Source organism: Podarcis tiliguerta (genome assembly GCF_965153285.1).
Source record: "Podarcis tiliguerta genome assembly, chromosome: 6".
Taxonomy (NCBI): domain Eukaryota; kingdom Metazoa; phylum Chordata; class Lepidosauria; order Squamata; family Lacertidae; genus Podarcis; species Podarcis tiliguerta.
The window spans coordinates 60469476-60490276 of NC_139539.1; the positions used below are offsets into that span (position 1 = coordinate 60469476).

Below are 20801 nucleotides of genomic sequence, written 5' to 3' on the forward strand. Positions count from 1 at the left end.
AGGAGCTATCTAGAGCACACAAGCTACTTATGCCCCCAGGCACCAGTAAACATGCTGGTTGCATCCCCTGGTTGATACGTGATCAACACCAGTCTGAAATATAGGTATGGGTATCTGCTTGGGCCTGTGTCAATACAGCTGTGGCTATTTGGATGGGAACCAGGATTTCCCAATGCATATGTGTGTAGGGGCATCCTGTCTTCACACTAATTCTTATTACACATGAACTGGGAAGTGCTGCCACCATACATGTTGGTCGTGTTCTGGATGGGCCCTTCACACATTGGGCACCTACAGATACATAATGCTTAAATAGGGATAATGTTTTGCCTCTGTAGTTTTGATTTTTGTACTATGGGCTGTTTCAAGTTCTGTGCATTTTCTGCATATAGTATATTGGTGGATGTTGGCATAGGCTGTAACTTATGCTGTGAGAGAGAAGGGAGGTAAACAAACCAGCCAAACCAAGACTTCCTTCTTGTTAACTGGCCCAGCCTACTCCTTCTACTGGGTAGAGTCGTATAGTACTTGGGTGTGGGGTACGGTCACTGTGAGTTTTGTTTTGACAGTTCTGATTAATATCACAAGAGTTGTAAAGTAAAAGTTATTTTACTTTTCTTTAGGGAATTCCGTATTCAAGAAGGGAAAGTTGTAATTCCATTAGGAGTCACTGTCCATGGCGACGTAGTGGTTTCTGTCTACCATATGCGATCAACCATTGGGGGACGACTTCAAGCTAAAGTATGACTTGATGCATTTGTTGAATGTAAAGCTAAACAAGTGGGGGTGGTTAGCCAACACCAGATTCTTTAATACTGTGGTGAGGTAACAGTGGGGTGTCAAAATCTAAAGACACAACGAGAAGATCAAAAGCAGCTGCTGAAGTCAAATCTCAAAAGGGAAGAGACAGCTGAAAAAGACAATAGTTTCCTGATATTTTTCAAAACATTCACTTTATCAAGGGAAATTTATTCCAATATTTGGGGGGTAATGCTTGGTACTGCTCTTCTTTCAGCTCATCTAAGCAGACCAAAAAGAAAACAGATGTTCCCTTTCAGCAGTACACAGTTCTGCACCCAATTTTTTTAAAAAAACCTGGGAGATATGGAAGCAAAATAAGAACGAGGCAGTGGTGCTACTTATTGAAAGATGTTTGGTAGTTTGTCTAATAATATTGCTGAACAAGTATTGATGTCACTTTAGACTACGGTCCAGTTCAGAAACTTATGGAGAAACTTGAACTGTCTTCACAAAGTAATATCCCTCTATGTGGTGACAACAACACACAAATTCTTATTATGCATAGTCCATTCCCTTTCCAAAAGGGGTGGACAGATCATGCAGAACTAAGTCAGAATTTATGTTATTACTGATAACATAAAAGCGATAATAATTCTATATTGTACAGAATAATTCTATACCATGAGCAGTATGTTTCATTCATGTCTGGATTCTGCTTAGTCACATGAATATTAGGAGGGAGTGCCATCATGTTTTATGACTCAGATACCATTACATTTTATGTACTCATGGTAAGCAGGGCAAATGGGCTTCTGTTTCTCCCCCCACTGTAAAAATTGAATGCAATAGAAAGATACATATTTCCTAACCCTGATCCAAAAGTATGTCTTCATCAATGAAATATTTTCACACTTTGTTATAATGAAGGATTGATTTTGCAAAATAACTGTTTAAGCCTGCTACAGACTAACTTACTAATACCTGCATACTATACACCAAATATTTTATTTTTGTGAGGGGAGTTGATTTTAAAATTGTGTTTTAATGTTTTATTTTAGATGACGAACACACAAATATTCCAGATTCAGTTTCACACTGGATTTATAGCCCTGGGAACAACGGTATTAAAATTCAATAAGTAAGTATCTCATGACTAGAAATGATGCTGTGTTCTGAGTAGTTAGCTGCATATGGATTATTGCAGCAACACCCATAAGTGTTGATATGCAATCAAGCGACACCTATTTTAATAGAAATCTCAGGAGTTTGAGTAAATGAAGCATGTAGTTCCCTATTTATCTTAATATAATTCATTACAAAAGCAATGCATGCTTTTAAAATCTCTTTAGCAAAGGTTATAGATACTAGACCGGGCATTCTCCTGCTTCATCCCATGATTTATGCACATTGGAGTTTTGTTTCAAGCAGAAGGCCTGCATAGACCCAGAAACAAAATCCACAGAGAAGCCTGTATACTTAACTGGTTGTCATAGATATACCTAATAATGAAACAAGATTATGCTCCTTAATTAAGGAATATTCTAAAATAAACTAGAGAAGTCTTGCCTTCTAGACACTGTAATTTTGCTAGTGAGTAAGATGTTCTGTTCCCTGGCATGAAAATGTTCCACTTCTCCTAGTAGCAAAATAGGATGTGTTTGAAGTTAAGGCTGAGATTAAAACTCATATGTGAAAATTCTTCACTTTCTCTCCATAGTACTTAATTGTAAAGTCCAAGGGACCATTATGCTCTAAATTTATCCCTCTGCTCCAGGACAGGACCATCCATACAAGTCTTGTAGATCATGACTTGAATGTTTAAAACACAAGTGGTCAGCAAGGTACATTACTCCAGGTGTCTGTAAAGTAGGCAGGTTAAATTAGCATCCTGTGAACCAGCCCCTGCTTGTGAGAGCCATAGCAGATAGCTGCTCTCATCTTTGCAAAGCCACCAGAGAAGCTAATGCCAGTTCTTCCAGCCACGGCTCTCTTGTTTTGCCTGCTTCCTGAAGAAGCCAACCACTGTTATGATGAGCAAGGAGACAAACACTGGTAGCAATAGTAGCATGCCTGCTAAATGCCTGCTAAATGGGCTAAAACAGGGATGGCTGTGGCAACAGCAATAATTTAATCTGCTACATCTAGCCCAAGGCTTCTGTACATGTTAGAGCTGGTTCAAGATCTCTGAAGTAGCAGAAAGGAGCCCTTTAATACAACTCTGCTCACTGAGGCACAACGTGTTTTGAACTGAAATAGCTTTTTATCAGGGAGAAAGTTAAATGTGAATCAACTTTCATTTTGCGTGCTCTAAAATAAAAGGTAGGTGTCCTTTCCCTGTGGATCACTATTAAATACTCCCTGAACCCATTTGGACTAGAATTACAAATCCAAACTATCCTCTTCATCTGCAATCAGAAATTTCTTCTGAATTTTTAAATACTTCCGATTGAGAGCACAAAGTAAAAAAACCCACTAAGGTAATATTTTGTCATTGCTCCTGTCCACTAGGATGTCACACTCTGTAAAGCTTACTTTAATATATAGAATGCGACATATTTCAGCCATATCAAGTACTTCTTTGTGCTCATCCTATGCAGGCTCAGTATTTAATTTTAACATGATATCTTCAACTGTTTTATTTTAATTTGAAGAACTTTTTGTCAATGTTTAGACCTGAATTGGATGCATGCGACTCGTCAGACAAGTACCCCCAGCTGTTCCATGTCATGTTGGAGATAGAAATAGATTCTGCTGATAGACAGACTGATCTAACACCTCCATGGGAAAACTTCACAACAAAAGATATCAACCCCAGCATTCTTTTCTCATCGCACCAGGAACACCAGGACACCCTTGCCTTGGCAGGTAAAAGCTCTATAGTTTTAGTGCTGCAGTCTTGACTTTAATGAAAATGCCAAAGTTGGCCATTTATTTCACAAATTTTTGGTATGCCTTGACGCTTTGTACATTATAGGTAGAGGTCCTGTAGATGCGCCACAAGATAACCTGAAGAATGTGGGGCAGGGTGCATTCTTGACATCTCTCAGCTGGCAAGGTATGGGTAACATATCTTTTCAGAACACATAATTCACATACTAGTTTTCTTCTATCCCTTATCTCATTTCTTGTCCCCAAGGAGCTCGGGAATGCTGTGTTCACATGGCCCCATGGCAAGGCATAAGCATTTTCTTGACTCATAGGAAAGAACTGGCCAGCATATAGACATGCATAGTATTCATGGGCTCATCACACTTCATAGAGCTCTCATGACAGGCTTATTTTGCACTCATCATTGCAGTTGACTGTAATAATGGCCCTTGGAAAATCAATGTGCTGTCAGCACTGGGCGTTTCCAATTTTGTGTTTTCCATTGTGTGTTTAACCCAAAATACTTGGGTTAAGTGTAAATGTTGCTATTGCTGATAGTGTTTACTTCCACATGTGGTGTGTGTGTGTGTGTGTGTGTGTGTGTGTGAGAGAGAGAGAGAGAGAGAGAGAGAGAGAGAGAGAGACAGAGAGAAGGGGTATTTCCCTCCTTGTATCTAGCACTGAAGGATTAACAGAACTACTAGCTAATCTTGAGCTTCTTTTGGCCACTTAGATCAAAAACTGGAGAGAAGTAGCTCTCATCCCAGCTCCGAGGACCGAGCGGCACTGGTGCATGAAGAAAGTGAGCAGTCAGATGATGAACTCTTATCCCTCTCCAGTCAGCATAGTAACACCAGCAGTGACAAAATCCACGGGGCACCAAAGCATACCAAGAAGCATCAAGAGCCACCGGGTCCACCACCCCCAGAGGATGTCGATCTTTTAGGCTTGGAAGGCAGTCCTATGAGCAAGAACTTCCCAGCAGCACCTGCCGCACCGCCCTCAAACTCAGACTTGCTGAGTGATCTCTTTGGGGTTGGTAACTCTGGAGGACCAAATCAAGGTGGACAGTCGGCTGTTGAGGATGTATTTCAGATGGGTGGCACTGGATCCACACAATCCACCCCACGACGGTCTGCAGCTTCAGCATCCCCATCTCTGTCCCCAAGAGTAGGAGAAGGTAAAAACTCCTAATTGTAACACTTAAAAAACAAACAAACTTCTTCTTTTTTTCTAGGCAATCATTTCTAAATAGGATTCTCTTTCTACTAGAAATGGGGGAGAAACTCAGTTCAGTTCACATCTGAAATGTGTACCACATGCACATATTGTTAACAATAACATACATGACACTAGGGGAAATGTGCAAAAATATGTATCACAAGAGAAATGTGCACTAAAAGGATGGCAAAGATTCGTGAGGACTTTTTAAAAAATGCAAATTGATGTGGCAAAGTGAACTTAAGATTGTACAAACAAACCCTTAAACAACTGCAGATTCTAAGAAATGCTGTTTTATATTAACAGTTACTTGTCTGAAGCACGGTAGCCTAAGCTGTCAATTTTAGCTTCTAATTTTTACAATTAAGATTCAGATAGTATTATTTCATGATGATTAACTTGGAGTAACCATTGGCTTGGTTCTGAGAATTGTTAATGGGAGAAAACTTTCTGCGTGCTTTCAAATTTGGGAAATTTCCTCCTGCCCTTGGTGCTCCTGTGATGTCCCATCCCCCACTTCTCAGGAAAGTCTCCTGACCCAGGTGAGAACCTTTTTGCTGGGTGCAGGAAGCTGAAGATGTAATGGGAGAATGAGAAAGTCCCCTTCTGTGAACTCCCTTCCATTCACAGTTGTGAGAACTCAAGCCTTTGTTTATGAGAACAAGAAATTTCTTGTTGTATCAGTCACAAATCCTTTATTATCTCAAGTCATTCTGGTCACTTGTTTTCTGTAAGAAACTCTGAAATCCCCCTAACTAGACAAAACAGCCATGATTGTTTACCTGATTCTGTTTCAGCCCCATAGTGTATGCCAAGGAGGTAGTGCATGTTGTGGCTGCCAGTGGAACATGCTGAGTTTTTAGCACGTAATCACAACTGCCAGCTTGCTTCTGATTGTGACAGCATGCTAAATGCCTATCCTTCCTTAGCGCATGCTGGCAGCAGTCATATGTCATCTCCTCACCCCACCCCCAACACTGATTGAGTGCTGTTGTTGTGAGTGATTTGCTCCAATAGCAACTGGGCACTGCAGGGGGGGAATGTGCCATATTTTTCCACGTTTACGTGCGTTGCAACAGGAACCCTTTAGAATTTGCTGGTTTTTATTAAAACTCATCACATTATTCTGTCCTTAAAAATGAAAAACCTTGATAAACAACTATTGGTATGCAGTTAAAGATGCCTGCATAGTCCTAATAAATGCATGGATTTCAGTCCCTGCCCAGACTTCTATCAAAGTTTATTTGCTATCCTCACAGACTTGCTTCTGTCCCTTTAACAGGTTCTCTTGCTATTCTCTTCTCTTCTCTTTCTACCTGGGTCCACTCCCCATTTTCCTAGGCTTTTGTTACCTCCCACTTGCCATCCCACTCCTGCTCTCTTCTCTGCTTTTTTGCACTATGCCTAATCCCAAATTTTCTGATGACACAAAGCCCCCCCCCCTGTTTCTTGGTCCTATGTGAAGCTTTCTTCCGTTCAACCTGATTCTGAACATCTGTCACAAAACCTGCTGTGCACTGACATTACTGACACATTCACCTTGAGCTGACAGAACACCTGAACATGGCACCACAACAGCTCAGGGGCACCTTCTGGATATATAAGAGGCAACATGCATTTTAAATGCTTCCTCTTTATGTCAGAATTGCTGTTCCTTAAACCTTCTAGCCTCTTAACTAAATTTAGAAGATAAGAAGAAATATCTTGGTTCACAGTGAACACAAACAGAAAGGAAACATGAGAAGAAAGTACTGAAATGCTAAAAGTGAATGAACTCACTGAAGTTGTGTGCTAGTGAAATTTATGTACATTCTGGAGGAAACAGTTGGTATAAATAAGAGAGCTGCAGAACATAACGAGAAAGATCTAAATGCAAATCAAGAGCAAACTTGCTTATTGTGAGGAGTTATTGCCTTCTTGATTGTTTTTTTGGTTGCCCGAGTTGAAATTTAAACACTCTCCCATAAACTCCCAATTTCACGTGTGTGTGGAAGAAGGTTGTCACTAGTTTCAGCCTCTCCTGCTCCTTCCTCCGCCAGAAGATGGAGCAATGTAATCAATACCTCTACATGAGTCTTTGTCTTCTATAGTTCTTGATTTGATGGCAAATCCTTAATCTCTTTCCTAATTGTATCCTATTTTTATGTACAAAATAGTTAGGAGTAATATGGGTTTGCTCTGGAGTAAAGGAACACAGCTTAATAGTGGACTTGGGGTGAATGGGATACACATTTAATAGAACAAACATGTTGTTCTTGCAGCAGCTGCCTTTGACCCGTTTGGCAGTAGTCCCAAGAAGGCTGCCCCTGATCTTCTAGGTTCTTTTCTTGGTTCATCAAATGCCACCACTGATCCTTTTCTTCAAGGAGCACGGAGTCCTTCGCCTACTGTTCAAGGAGATCCTTTCAATATGGGTAGGAAACATTTCAAATGCCCATTCTTTTGTTTTTGAATAGAAGTTTAGTGGTGATAACCATATCTTCATACACTTGCAGATTATTCATAAGGTCAAATAGTTTCTCTTCCAGTTTCTTAAGTGGTTAGTGGGCCTCAGATATTCAATACTAAGATATGATTTTCATGTTTTGAAGTTAACAGCAACAAGCCATGGGCTCCAAATTGTTCACATGCCAAACAATATGAAATTGTTTGATATCAGGAAGTTTCTTGGTGAGACTGTATTCTTTTCCATAAAATTAGAAAAAGACTGAAATCCTATATACACTTATGTAGGAACAAACACCATTGAACTCTGTGGTGCTTACTTTAGAATGAACACATGGAATACAGTTGTGTGGCATCAAAAAGCATGTCATTATGAACTGTAGGTCTAGATGGGCTGGGTTTCTCTGAGGGCTACAGAAGAACTTTTCTCAATTTTAAAGCTTAGTATAAGTGCATCTAAATTTTCCAGCAGGATGCAAGCTTAATCTAATACAGTGGTACCTTGAGTTACAAACGCCTCAGGTTACAAATGCTTCAGGTTACAAACTGCGCTAACCTGGAAGAGTTACCTCGAGTTGAGAACTTTGCCCTAGGATGAGAACGGAAATTGTGTGCTGGCAGCGCAGCAGCAGCAAGAGGCCCCATTAGCAAAAGCATGCCTCTAGTTAAGAACAGTTTCAGGTTTAGAATGGACCTAAGGAACGAATTAAGTTTGTAACTAGAGGTATCACTGTATCAGTGTTCTGTCAAAGCTATGAATATAGTGAAATAGTGTGCATCCAGAATTACTGGAAGGACATTTCCTTAATTTTGATAAACAATGTATGTTAATAGGCAATTCTCTTCTTGTTTAGCTTCTTCTAGTACACCATCTGTTTCCATTCAGCCAGATGTTTCAGGTGATTGGGAATGGCCTAGCAAATCAGGTTTGTCTGAAACTAGTTTCTAACTTGCTTAAGATGATTTGCTATGTGACGTTCATTCCTATTGGCTATGAACAGTGACACTTTCCACTAATTTCCAAATAGTCCACTTTACATTAAAATGAAGCTATGTGATGAGGTAATTGCACAAATGGAGACCTCTAATTGTTATCTTAAATAAACTTATCAAATTCATTTGTTCTTATTTGAACATAAAGCATGCACACCAAAGTTACCAAGAAGATTGTACCTCTGGTCCAAACTAGATATGAAGTTAAATGTGTCTTTGTATTTAACATGCATTAAAAAAAAATGCAAATAGTCAATGGTTGGTGTTTAATAATTATAATAATTATAATTAAAAACACCAGGGGGAGAGGAATTTAACCCTTTCCTCACCTTTTGGTGTCCTGATGAACATATGCCTTCTGTGGCTGCTGTGTGCATTGGGAATAAATCCCCCATTGGTTTAACCTCCCTTTTCCCTACCTGTTGTGATCCCAATAATCATCACCCTCCACAGAAGCTGCTATTTGCATTAAATATGTGCACATTAAATGCAATGATAAATTTGATGTCGTGGCCCTCAGAAACAGAACATATAACGCAGAAAAAACTAGTCTAAACTTTAAGCAAGAACTACTCAAATGTGTTTTAAAAGTCTGAGCAAAATGTAACATTTTTACACACAAAGATTCCCAACTCTCTTTGTGCATGCCTAAACATGGCAAATGGCTTGTATGCTATTAAAACTGGCATATTATTCATCCTGCTAGCTACATTTACACAATTGTCAAAAGCCACTTCATAGAACATGAACGAAGTTAAAATTCTTTAGTATTTGTTCATTTGATGGCAAAATTTAATGAGGGTGCATCCTGAGAAATTGCCACCACTGGTGAGTTTTGCCAAAAGTTATTTGGGTCGCAGCAGGAACACCTTCAATGCTCTGTTCAATGTATCTTCTTGTGTGAATTTTGTACTTATCATTTATCTCTAAATTACACGTCTGCTGGGGTGTCCGTGTGTTGAGCTGACCAACTGATAAGAAGCAGTAATCTTATATTAATTTTGTATCTGAGATCATTAAATTATATTTTATAAGCGTTCTCTTTTTCTTCTTAGGTGGTCTACGTATGGGGAGCAAATCAGCTGCTACCAGCCCTACAGGGTCACTACACAGCACACCTACACATCAAGCCAAACCACAAACACTGGATCCTTTTGCTGACTTGGGAACTCTTGGTGCAAATCTGGCAGGTTAGATTAAAGCTGAACATTGAGTAGAATGGGTAGCCAAAAACATGGACAATCAGATGTGCATTTTACACTAGGCAATGAAAGGGGGACCACAGTGAATTGCACAATGGAGCAATTAACCACTTGCCTGCTTCTCTGGAATGAATAGCCCTTGCAAACCCATCCATGGCAGGCAAGCAAATGCATAGGTTGATCCTGTGATCCTGACATATTATAGCTGCATATTCAACTTGTTATGCTTTTTATGAAGTGGAAAGAGAGAGAAAAGGCAGGCGGGGAGCTGATCTGAGAAAGATGGTAAAAGCAGGCAGATTCAGTGGAGGAGAGCTTTAAAATCTGTTTGCAAAGACCGGCAGATTTAGAAGGCAGGATCTGCTCCATCTCTTGAGTCAATTAATATAGATCGGTAGCTTGATTAGACTTTCAATAAAATGTTGTATTTAATATGCGTGACTTATTGTACACAAATATTGTACACAATATTGTACACAAATATTTGTGTTTGCAATTCAAGGTTTAACCTCCAATATCTAATACAGGCTTTAATATATGAAAAAATTACCCTGGGAAGGTGGTCTTTCCTCTCCCCGCCCCACCCGTTTTAACCATATATCATGATTAATTGGATAGATCCAAGACAGATGGATCTGTCCTGTGAACAATGCAATGTGTGGCTTGCATAGGGCATCACTTAAATGTGGGTCACAACCCTAAAAGTCATGGACTTCCTTCTTGTCATTGACAACAGTATGTGAAAAGTTAACCTTGCTTAGTAAATACAGTTGAGGAACAAAGTAGGAAATTCTGGGAGGGGGTGGGAAGGATGAAAATGTACTAAAACTGAGAGTAAAATGTAGGTCACTGCCTTGTTTGCAAGTACCTTCTTCAAGGGATGCTTTCGTCTTTCCTCCTTTTTCTAAATAGGCTTCCCTTCCGTCTTCCCTCCTTGGCCCCCTAATTTCTACCATAACAATAACAGCTTGCATTACCTCCGCTCCCTGTTGTTTACCACTTCATGTGTCCAAATCTCAAATTAGGTATCCTGCTTCCCTCTGCTGGTGTTCTGCTGCTCTGCAGGATCAAAAACAGAAAATGTGTCTGATGTCACGTAGTGCAACAATTTCATTTTTTAAAAAAGAAAAGTCTGCAGTACTGCAGTACATAATTTTAAGTAAAAAGAAGTTGAATATGCAGGATATTAATATCTGAAGTAAAAAAACCAAGCAGCCAAAAAAAAAAAAAAAAAAACCCCACAAGCAACAAAAAGGCAATTTTTAAATAATCTATAGTTTCTACTATATTTATGTGATCAGAGGAAATGGTGGAAATGGTAAAGTTCTGATGGTACTTTACCAAAACAAATGGGTGAAGCTTTTGAACTCTGTAAAAAAAAATTGTTAAGGACATTGGTGTTGATTGGATTTTCATTCTGATCCAGAAATTGCTGCCTGTGTGTGGAAATACCATTATCCTTATTTTGCACAATGTTGTGTTTAGCCTTCAAATTGCTAATACCTTGGAGAAAAAGAATGACACATAATCTCTTTCTCTCTCTTTGCCCCCCCCCCCCAATTATTAGTAGGTTGAGTAATCATATGTGATCTGTATTTGTGTAGACTGCCCCAGAATGCAATGATATTCAGTATTTACACTCTTGAGGAACTTGCAAGTTTAATCTATGCCAAACCTTCCAAGAAATGCATATTGCTGTTTTCTGGTGCAGCACATTTCCATATATGCTATGTCATTTCCACCTGCCCTATGCTTCATTGGAATATATATCTATAACACAATGCTACTAATATTCTTCTTTAAATGCTTATATGTATTTATTTAAAAATCTGTATATTAAATGATTTTTTTAACAAGTATACAAAACTTCAGTCATTATAGAATATATAGGCGTAGGTGAAATCCAAATATTTATGTGTGCTATCTAAAGTGCTTCCTGGAGACTTTATCGACTTGAGGGATTTTTATTTTTGCTTCTTGTGCTGCACTGCAACACTTCTCCAACCTTCAGATATAGAAGGGATGAGTGGAAGCCTCAATGCGTGGATCCAGGTCCACCTGCAGTCCTTTGAATCTTAGTAAGGAAATTACCAGATATCAACTGGTAATTCTGCTTTCCTGTTCAGGGCAGCCCTGTTCAGGGAAGTTTTTAATCTGTGATATTTTAGTGTATTTTTGGTTTCTATGGAAGCCACCCAGAGTGGCTGGGGAAACCCAGCCAGATGGGCGGGGTACAAATAAATAATAATAATAATAATTATTATTATTACACAGGCTGTATTATTAACACAAAATGCTTTGCTTCATGTTTCAGGCTGTCCTTCCTTTGCTAGCAAACCCAGCACACCGACAGGAATGGGTGGAGTATTTCCTCCTATGGGGTCACCACAGAAACCATCTCCTCAGCCAATGGGAGGAGGCAGCTGGCAACAAGGCACTGGATACTCTTGGCCACAATCACAGACAAAACCCCAACAAAGCATGCCACATTCCTCTCCACAGAACAGGCCTAATTATAATGTGAGTTTTTCTGCAGCGCCCGGTGGCCAAAATGACCGTGGAAAAGGACCAGGCAGTTCTGGTAAATTGATTTTTTGATCTTTTTAGTCTTCTGACGCAGTTTTGTAGTTTTGAAGGCCTAGAGGTGGAGTATTTCCAAGCTGAAAATATTCAGTCAGCTATAATACAGGCGATGTGTTTTGAAATTAATTTAGACATTCTGGTTCTATGTGAAGAACTAGATATTATTGCAGACATGATGTCATGCCCTGACCGTTGTCATCCATGTGGAATAGGGATGGGGAAACCTGCAGCATTATGACCTTGCATCTTGCCATTAGCATGAGATGCTACTGGGAAGGTAGGAAGAAAGAAACTCACTCAGAGGGGCTGTCATATTTGGTGGCAGTCCCATACCTGCCAGAATGTTCAGCTTCACCCTAATATGTTCTGCATCAACTTAATGGGTGTCAGATTTAACAGATGTTAAATAGTTAGAAGGCATCTAGTTCTTATTTATCACACTATTTTATTCAGTTTGAATTGCTGAGTGAGTTCAAGTTCAAAACGGGCAAGCAAAACTTGTAAGATTCAACTGGGAAATCCTGCTTGTACATGGATACTTTAGAAAGGGTGATGTGCTAAGAGACTTGTGTTTTTAGAGTGACCTGTACTCAGCAGAGGGGTGAATGTGCCATCTTTCTCACAACGGTGGTGTTGGGAATAAAAGTGCTTAAACTCCTTCTGTTTGCGCTGCAGAGGAAAAATACAGGTATGCCCATATGTACTTCTCTGCATCGTGCGGAATGATTTTGTAAAGTATTTAGAATAATGTGACATTTATATCTTCTTAAATCAAGCAATACTTCCTTTTAACACTCTATACTTTTTTCCCATTAAGAATCCAAACCAAAAGTGTCTGCTGATTTTGAAGACCTCTTATCTGGTCAAGGCTTTAATGCTCACAAAGACAGAAAGGGACCAAGAACAATAGCAGAAATGAGGAAAGAAGAAATGGCCAAGGAGATGGACCCTGAAAAATTAAAAGTAAGCTGAATGCTTTGGATTTGATTTCCAAATTGTTCAAGATTTTGCTTTGACTGGATTGTATAATAGTTGAATATTTAATACTTCAGAGATGTTTTACGATGCAAGCATGATACCAAGATCAGTAACAGGACCTTGTCAGTATTTGGGTTTTGCACGCCTATATTTTTCTAGAAAGCTTCAGTATCCACACAAGGGAACTGATTGTTCAAAACTGAGAAGGTGGGGATGGACTGTGTCTAAATGTAGGTAAGACTCTGTCTTGATGGTAGAGACTCCCTATTTGTGCAGGAAAATAGTGTGAGAGAAGGATTAAAACAGTTCCCTCATCTCCTAAGCTCTGTGTGGATGAAAGTTGGCATGCATTCTTCCCTCATGCTACCTGGAAATATCTCTGGCAGTAGAGAACAGCTTGCAGGTTCTAGGTCTTGACCTGTGTGGGGAGCAAGGACTGGATCAGGAAAAAGGGCGGCCTTTGGCCTGCTCCCTCAGACCTTAATTCCCTCTCATCACTTTTTCATAATCAGCCAGCTTCAAACCCTTCAACAAGGTGTGGGGGGCGGGGGCGGTGGGGGCTAAGCCCACTTAGCCCAGCTTCTCCCAGCAATGGCTTTGGCCATGGGGGGTCTCTAAACCCATTTTGCTCTTTTCTAATTACTGTTTAAGGGGTGAAAAGGTCTGTGATCACTATGGCAAATGAAGGTGTTTAGATGGAAGATAAGTGCAAAACTCACTATGCCTTCTGCTCCAACTCTCTTCATATGGTCTGTGGGTTCCAACTAATCACTAGTTGGAATGATTACCAGAAAAACTCATGAATAATTATTATAATTAAACTGACATTAATCTTTTATGAAGGACTAAATAGGGTCTGTCCCAATAACGGTACAAGTCTTTCATTTGGAGGATTATGAATTATGTATATAAGTTACCTAATATTTATTTTGCTAAGTTTATTCTATTTATATTGTTGAATCCTTGGGCATGTGATTCACACTAATTTCCTTGGTCACTAGCTATATCCATGTATCCCACAATTCTAATTTGGAGAGTTACAGAACAATACTAGATGAATCTCCATATTCAGAAGCAGTTTTATGTATCTGTTCTTGGAGGTAACAATTAGACATTTCCATTTGATATCTATCTCCTGTCTTTCTGAGATTCAAAGCAAACTGGGAAGAAGCAAACTATAAACTGTTCCAATCAAATAAGTATTCATGCTAGTATAGATATTCTCTTGCAGTTTGGTTTAGTACTACATTATCTATTTTCACAGATTCTTGAATGGATTGAAGGAAAGGAGAGAAACATAAGAGCCTTGTTGTCCACAATGCACACAGTACTATGGGAAGGAGAGACAAAATGGAAACCTGTGGGCATGGCAGATCTTGTTACTCCAGAGCAAGTAAAGAAGGTTTACCGGAGAGCAGTGCTTGTTGTGCATCCTGATAAAGTAAGTAATAATATTTTATGTTAATCTGTTACCTCATGTACTAGTTTAATGATTCCTACTTGATCCATGCCTGCAATTACTTTCACCATCATCACTTTAAAACAATATGGAGCGAAGAGTCACTGCAGTTCACTGAAAATCTTTGGTGTAGCAATTATTACCAGTTGTGTGGGAGCTTAGGGAAAGTTTATTGGGGTAATTTCAGAAATAGTCTGAAAATGTGATATGGCTCAGTCAAGTGAATGAAAATAATAAGACCTTGCATGTTTACTAATTATGTTTCTGGTTTGAGTTTTGCAGCAAAAAAAATGTTTTAAAATAAAAACTGTGGTTCATAAAACTGATATGCTTAGGCTAAGAATTAAAGTCTGATGGGTCTGGAAAAAATTAAACAAGGGGAAATGTTGATAGATTGTGTGGGCAAGGTGTGAGGTCATGGTGAACAACGTTACTTTATAGCTCAAAACTATATGAATAGGTAAATACCGTATTTTTCGTCCCATAGGACGCTCCGTCCCATAGGACGCACCTAGTTTTTTGGGGGGGAAATAAAGGAAAAAAAAATTTCCTTTATTTTCCCCCCAAAAGCAGGTCCGGGAAACCCAACCAGGTCGAGGAACAGCGGGGTGGCGGCGCTGCGCCTCCCTGCTGTCCCCCGAGCTTGTGGGGCTGGCCAATGTCTGCCCGGCGTGAGGGGCGCCCTGAAGCAGAGCGCCCCTCGCGCCAGGCAGCAGGCTGCTATCCGCAGCGTGGGGAGCGCTGCGGGGAACTCCTGGAGGGCTCCCCACGCTGCGGGTGTCCGCCTGGCACGAGGGGCGCCCTGAAGCAGAGCGCCCCTCGCGCCAGGCAGCAGGCTGCTATCTGCAGCGTGGGGAGCGCTGCGGGGAACTCCTGCAGCGTTCCCCATGCTGTGGGTGTCTGCCTGGCACGAGGGGCGCCCTGAAGCAGAGCGCCCCTCGCGCCAGGCAGCAGGCTGCTATCTGCAGCGTGGGGAGCGCTGCGGGGAACTCCTGGAGGGCTCCCCACGCTGCGGGTGTCCGCCTGGCGTGAGGGGCGCCCTGAAGCAGAGCGCCCCTCGCGCCAGGCAGCAGGCTGCTATCTGCAGCGTGGGGAGCGCTGCGGGGAACTCCTGCAGCGTTCCCCATGCTGCGGGTGTCTGCCTGGCACGAGGGGCGCCCTGAAGCAGAGCGCCCCTCGCGCCAGGCAGCAGGCTGCTATCTGCAGCGTGGGGAGCGCTGCGGGGAACTCCTGCAGCGTTCCCCATGCTGCAGATGTATGCCCGGCGCGAGGGGCGCTCTGCTTCAGGGCGCCCCGCCCGCCGGGCTGCAGGCTGCTATCCGCAGCGTGGGGAGCGCTGCAGGGAACTCCTGGAGGGCTCCCCACGCTGCAGGTGTCTGCCTGGCGCGAGGGGCGCTCTGCTTCAGGGCGCCCCGCCCGCCGGGCTGCAGGCTGCTATCCGCAGCGTGGGGAGCGCTGCGGGGAACTCCTGGAGGGCTCCCCACGCTGCGGGTGTCTGCCCGGCGCGAGGGGCGCTCTGCTTCAGGGCGCCCCACCCGCCGGGCGGCAGGCTGCTATCCGCAGCCTAGACATCCCTGCGGGACCTCCTGCAGGGCTGCCTAGGGTGCGGATGTGTTCCCCAAGCGCCGGGCGCTCTGCTTTCAGGGCGCCCGACGCTCCGGGAAGCAGGCTGCTATCCGCAGCCTAGACATCCCTGCGGGACCTCCCGCAGGGCTGCCTAGGCTGCGGATGTCTTCCTGAAGCCTGGAGAGCGAGAGGGGTTGGTGCGCACCGACCGCTCTCGCTCTCCACGCTTCAGCGAAAGCCTGCATTCGCCCCATAGGACGCACCCAGATTTCCGCTTCATTTTTGGAGGGGGAAAAGTGCGTCTTATAGGGCGAAAAATACGGTACTACGCCGGCCTATTGGAAGTTGTAAGTCTATCTCCCTAAGAACTACAGATTGCAATAAAGCTTATTCACTAAAGGCAAGTGAATATGTACCAGGAGCAACCACAACCTACTTCTATAGTGTCATTAAAACATACCCTATTACCCCAGGGTAAATGCTGCAAAAAAAAAAACACCATGTATGCACAGATCAAAGATATGCTTGCCTTTTATGAGTAAGAATTGCCTCTAGGCAGTTAGGTAGGAAAACTTTATACTATGTTGACTGTTTCTTTTAATCTACAAATACCTGATAAGTAGATGTGGGGATATAGGCTAGAAAAGATTTTTGTCAACTCGTAACTATTCTGGGTTAATTCAGGGTTTCATGCCACCCTTTTCAGCATGCTTGCTCTTCTATGATAAGCGTAAATTATACCTACACTCTGCTACTGACTTTCTGTATGAACAGTGTCATCTTTAAGCTTATGTTAATATGTTTGTGATGTATCTTGTTTTGCTTTCTTGTAGGCTACGGGGCAGCCATATGAACAATATGCAAAGATGATTTTTATGGAGCTCAATGATGCCTGGTCAGAATTTGAAAACCAAGGCCAAAAGCCCTTGTATTAGCGTACTTCCTCAGACATTGCTGTAGACCTGTGCTAGTGCTCATATAGTTCCTTGCCACAAGATTTTCACAGCTGAATTAGTATCTGGCTGGAAATTTGGAAAAAAATAAGACTAGCCCTAACACTAAAACCTTTTCGTATGGAGAGTGGGAAGGTATGGAGGCTGCTCCTTACGTATGCCATGAATTACAGATGCAAAGAGAGGAGTTCTAGAAGTTAATCTTATAGTGTTCTTTCAGGTATAAACAGGGTAGGTAAGGTTGCATTCTAGAAAACTGGGATTGCTTGTCTTGGAACAAGTGAGGTGAAATGAATGGTCTCTCTCACTACGAACCAAATAGATGCTGTGTCACTAGGAATGTGGCTTAGTCTTGAAAGTTTGTATCCAGGACAAGCTTTGTCAAAACAAAGCATAAGGATGTTCATATGTGGTTATTTGCTGTACACTAAACTCTCATAATAATTTGACCCTTCAATTACTTCTTGTAGTGTTTCTTTTTTTTTTTAATATGACAGCTAGGCAACTGGATATGTCTTTGGCAACTTACTGCTGCCTTAAACATAGTACTGTATTTCTTGTTTCAGACAAGCAGACAGCTAGACATTTTACACCAACAAAGAATTTGGGAAGTATCTTTAAATTATTATTTATTTATTAACATGCAAAAGCCTGTTGAAGCATTATCCCAAATCAACAGACCACTAAAGTTGTTTGCTGTTCATTATTATTAAAGTAAGGGTGCAAGAATACCTTGCAAAAAAATTCCCAGTTAAAAAACACTTTGAAACCTGCCTCTGAAACAAACTTTGCTGCCTTCTTCAGCATTGTGAAGTTATGTTCTTAATTGATTCAAATTGTATATTTAAATTGAATCAAATATCCAGTTTTTCCAGAACATTTGTGAACACAAGCTAATGTTACCATGTAGCCTCAACGTCTGGACTTCTATAGGTAACTTACTATGTTCATGTAGTTTTGTAAGATCTGAGGTGAGCAAAAAATACGAAAATTTACTTACTTACTAAAGTTATATTGGCCCAGTAAGCAATAATGTTCATATATTCACATTATGGTATCTGATGATAAAACAAAAGTATGTTCTCTCATCTAATGAAACTAATTTTACATAGCACTTTGAACTGTTTCTCCTTTTGCAGAGAAACTTATAATGGGAGTTTTATTTATTGACATTTCCTGAATGAAATCTGGTCTCTGGCTTGCATGGGGTAGATTAATATTATCTGGTCTCCTCTCCTTCAAGCAGTTGATAGTTAAGTCAACGTGCAGCAACAGCCATGTGAAACTTGGTTGTTTATAGAGGTCCAATGTGTTTATAGATGCTGATTTGATATATTTCTTGAACACCAAGTATCTACAGGCTGTTGAAGGCATCGTGCCACCTGACTCCATTAAACATTGGATCCCATTATGCAGCCGATTTCTTCATGGAGCTGTTGAATAGTAGCTACAAAAGTCACTGTATGGGGGGAAATGGTAACATGCACCTGCCTTTTTGATGTTCAACAGGTGGACAAACAGGTTTCCACATGCAGGGAAAACTCTCTAGATGACGTGAAAATCTTGGTCAAATTGGTGTTTTAAGACAATCTGTTTTCTGTTGTTCTATTTTCTTTATAGTGGGAAACCCTTTTCTGCAGATACAGCATGTCCACCAGCCTATGTTTATTTTTATATTAAATGCCATCTTTTTGTTGTATTGATCCATTATTTATTGCCATTACTGCCAATGTGAAACAAAACACCAAGCTCTCCTTTTTATATGTACAAGATATTAAGACGTTTGAACAACTATAACAAACTGGATGTTATTTATTAACATATTATGAAATGTTTTGATCAAGTATGTGCTTGTCTATTAAAAACATTTTGAAATGTGAATCATGTTCCTGTGACTTGTTTTAATCTTTCATTCACTTCTGTAGATATTGTGTGAATTATGCTTATGAAATATAAATGGATTCAGTTAATGTAGCATCAGTTTTTGAAATTACAAAAATAACATTAGCTTTGTGCATCAGACTAATAGATCTTTTTTTAAAAGCCCAGGATAAATTCTAATTTTAACAAAATAAATCTATCATTTAAGCTTCATCTAGTTCAGTAAAAAGGAAAAAAAATCTTACCCAACTTAAACACCTTCTCTAACTGCAGTGCTTTCAATGGTGCATGAAAGTGAGACCTATGTGTCAAAACTACTGAACTCAAAAGGGCTTTTCCTTTTGGTCCTATCTGCTCGTCAATGTTCAGGTTTACTGTTCTGACTAAAACCACTATTATAATCTCTCTTTTTTGTAAATATGCAGTATACTCAATGAACTGTGACTGGTTGAAAGCATTTGTATATATATTAAAAAGGTGAAAGAACTTTCAGTCCTTTTTATTTGTATTTTATCCTATGCAGAGAGGAAGACAAAGCGCCTTCAAAGGGGATGTTATTGGGTATATTGATACTGAGGTTGCTGTAGCAGAAGGCGAAAGAAAATAAACCCACTACTCCATGGGACTGAATAACCTGTTCCTGAATGCACTCTCTTGTGTTACCTTACAGTACAATCCTATATGTCTTCATAGGAGTAAGTCCCATTGAGTTCAGTGGAGCTTACTCCTGGGTAAGAAAGAATAGATAGCAATGCAGCTGTAAGTCATTTTTATATGCTGAGAGGAGCAAATGACTTCATTCTTATATAAACTTAAAACTATTGCTCCTCTTTCTGAACTTGTGTCTAACATTATAGAATATGTGTTTTACTGAATGCAAAAATGCTTCTAGCTGCCATGTCTCCCAGCTTTATACCATAGAAGTCAACTCCTGGGAGCCCCCACAATAAAATATTTGAGGGGGCCAGGCCCCCACAAAGTTGATGGGCATTCCTATTCAAATGGGGGGGGTGTGTGCACTGCGTCATGTGATTGATTATGCGGTGCAGGGCTTACCTGGGCCCCCACAATATTTCATTCAGGTTGGCGCGCCTGCTTTATACAAAGCATTGGCATTGTGGTGAAATCACTTTCGGGGGAAATTGCAGTAGGAAACAGTAAAAAGCATGAATTAGAAAGGTGTGTGGGTATATAAATATGCATGAGGACCCCAAGGAGCACTAATTAGACAATGCTTAACGCTTGATTTAAGTAATGGAAACCCCTGGCTGTACAGATGCCACCCATATTTCTAAATACAGTGGTACCTCAGGTTAAGTACTTAATTCATTCCGGAGGTCCGTACTTAACCTGAAACTGTTCTTAACCTGAAGCACCACTTTAGCTAATGGGGCCTCCTGCTGCTGCCGCGCCGCTGGAGCACGATTTCTGTTCTCACCCTGAAGCAAAGTTCTTAACCCGAGGTACTATTTCTGGGTTAGCGGAGTCTGTAACCTGAAGCATATGTAACCCGAGGTACCACTGTATCCATGGGTGTGTGCAGTCAAAAGACTTACCCTCGCTGGAAATGGATCTACATCAATGGATCCATACAAGTGCGATTTATTTGGGCGAAAAAACCAGCACGCCCACAAAATCCCACTGACTTCTTTCGAAACTGAGGTGATGAATTGTGCATGGCTGGCATGACGGCGCTCGCTTGCTGAGGTCTTTGCTTTACTAACAGGGCCATCCTACTACGTCTGTCTGCTCTGAAGTAGGCCCCGCTAACCAGGGAAGTGTCTGGGATGGCAGCCCAGACTAAACAGCAATTTAAAGTTTTTTGTTGATTTTGTTTTTAAGATGGAGTTAATATCACATGCCCGACCTAAAAACCAAGGTTTTTGCTCTGTGGGGCCCATGCTTGACCCT

At 41.0% G+C, this 20801-nt stretch overlaps 1 protein-coding gene and 1 long non-coding RNA gene across 7 annotated transcripts in view; one reads left to right on the plus strand and one right to left on the minus strand.

The window, feature by feature from the left end:
* Positions 1–18890, plus strand: part of DNAJC6 (DnaJ heat shock protein family (Hsp40) member C6) — a 48538-nt gene extending 29648 nt beyond the window's left edge. For 4 of the 6 annotated variants that reach the window (XM_083447999.1, XM_083448000.1, XM_083447995.1 and 1 more), the window contains 12 exons: positions 624–741; positions 1800–1879; positions 3413–3606; positions 3716–3796; positions 4343–4789; positions 7092–7244; positions 8130–8201; positions 9324–9458; positions 11785–12051; positions 12871–13016; positions 14296–14472; positions 16890–18890. In XM_083447999.1, coding sequence (XP_083304125.1) covers positions 624–741; positions 1800–1879; positions 3413–3606; positions 3716–3796; positions 4343–4789; positions 7092–7244; positions 8130–8201; positions 9324–9458; positions 11785–12051; positions 12871–13016; positions 14296–14472; positions 16890–16991 — 1972 coding nt within the window. In that variant the 3' untranslated portion in view covers positions 16992–18890. The remainder of the gene's footprint in view (positions 1–623; positions 742–1799; positions 1880–3412; positions 3607–3715; positions 3797–4342; positions 4790–7091; positions 7245–8129; positions 8202–9323; positions 9459–11784; positions 12052–12870; positions 13017–14295; positions 14473–16889) is intronic. The other 2 variants (XM_083447996.1, XM_083447998.1) reach the window with 2 other exon arrangements.
* LOC310680980 overlaps positions 1–20730 on the minus strand; it is a 128701-nt gene extending 107971 nt beyond the window's left edge. Inside the window, exons 1-2 of the long non-coding RNA XR_014513035.1 lie at positions 20447–20730; positions 10448–10529 (exon numbers count right to left, since the gene is read on the minus strand). This is a non-coding gene — a long non-coding RNA (uncharacterized lncRNA). The remainder of the gene's footprint in view (positions 1–10447; positions 10530–20446) is intronic.
* Positions 20731–20801: the final 71 nt, after the last annotated feature.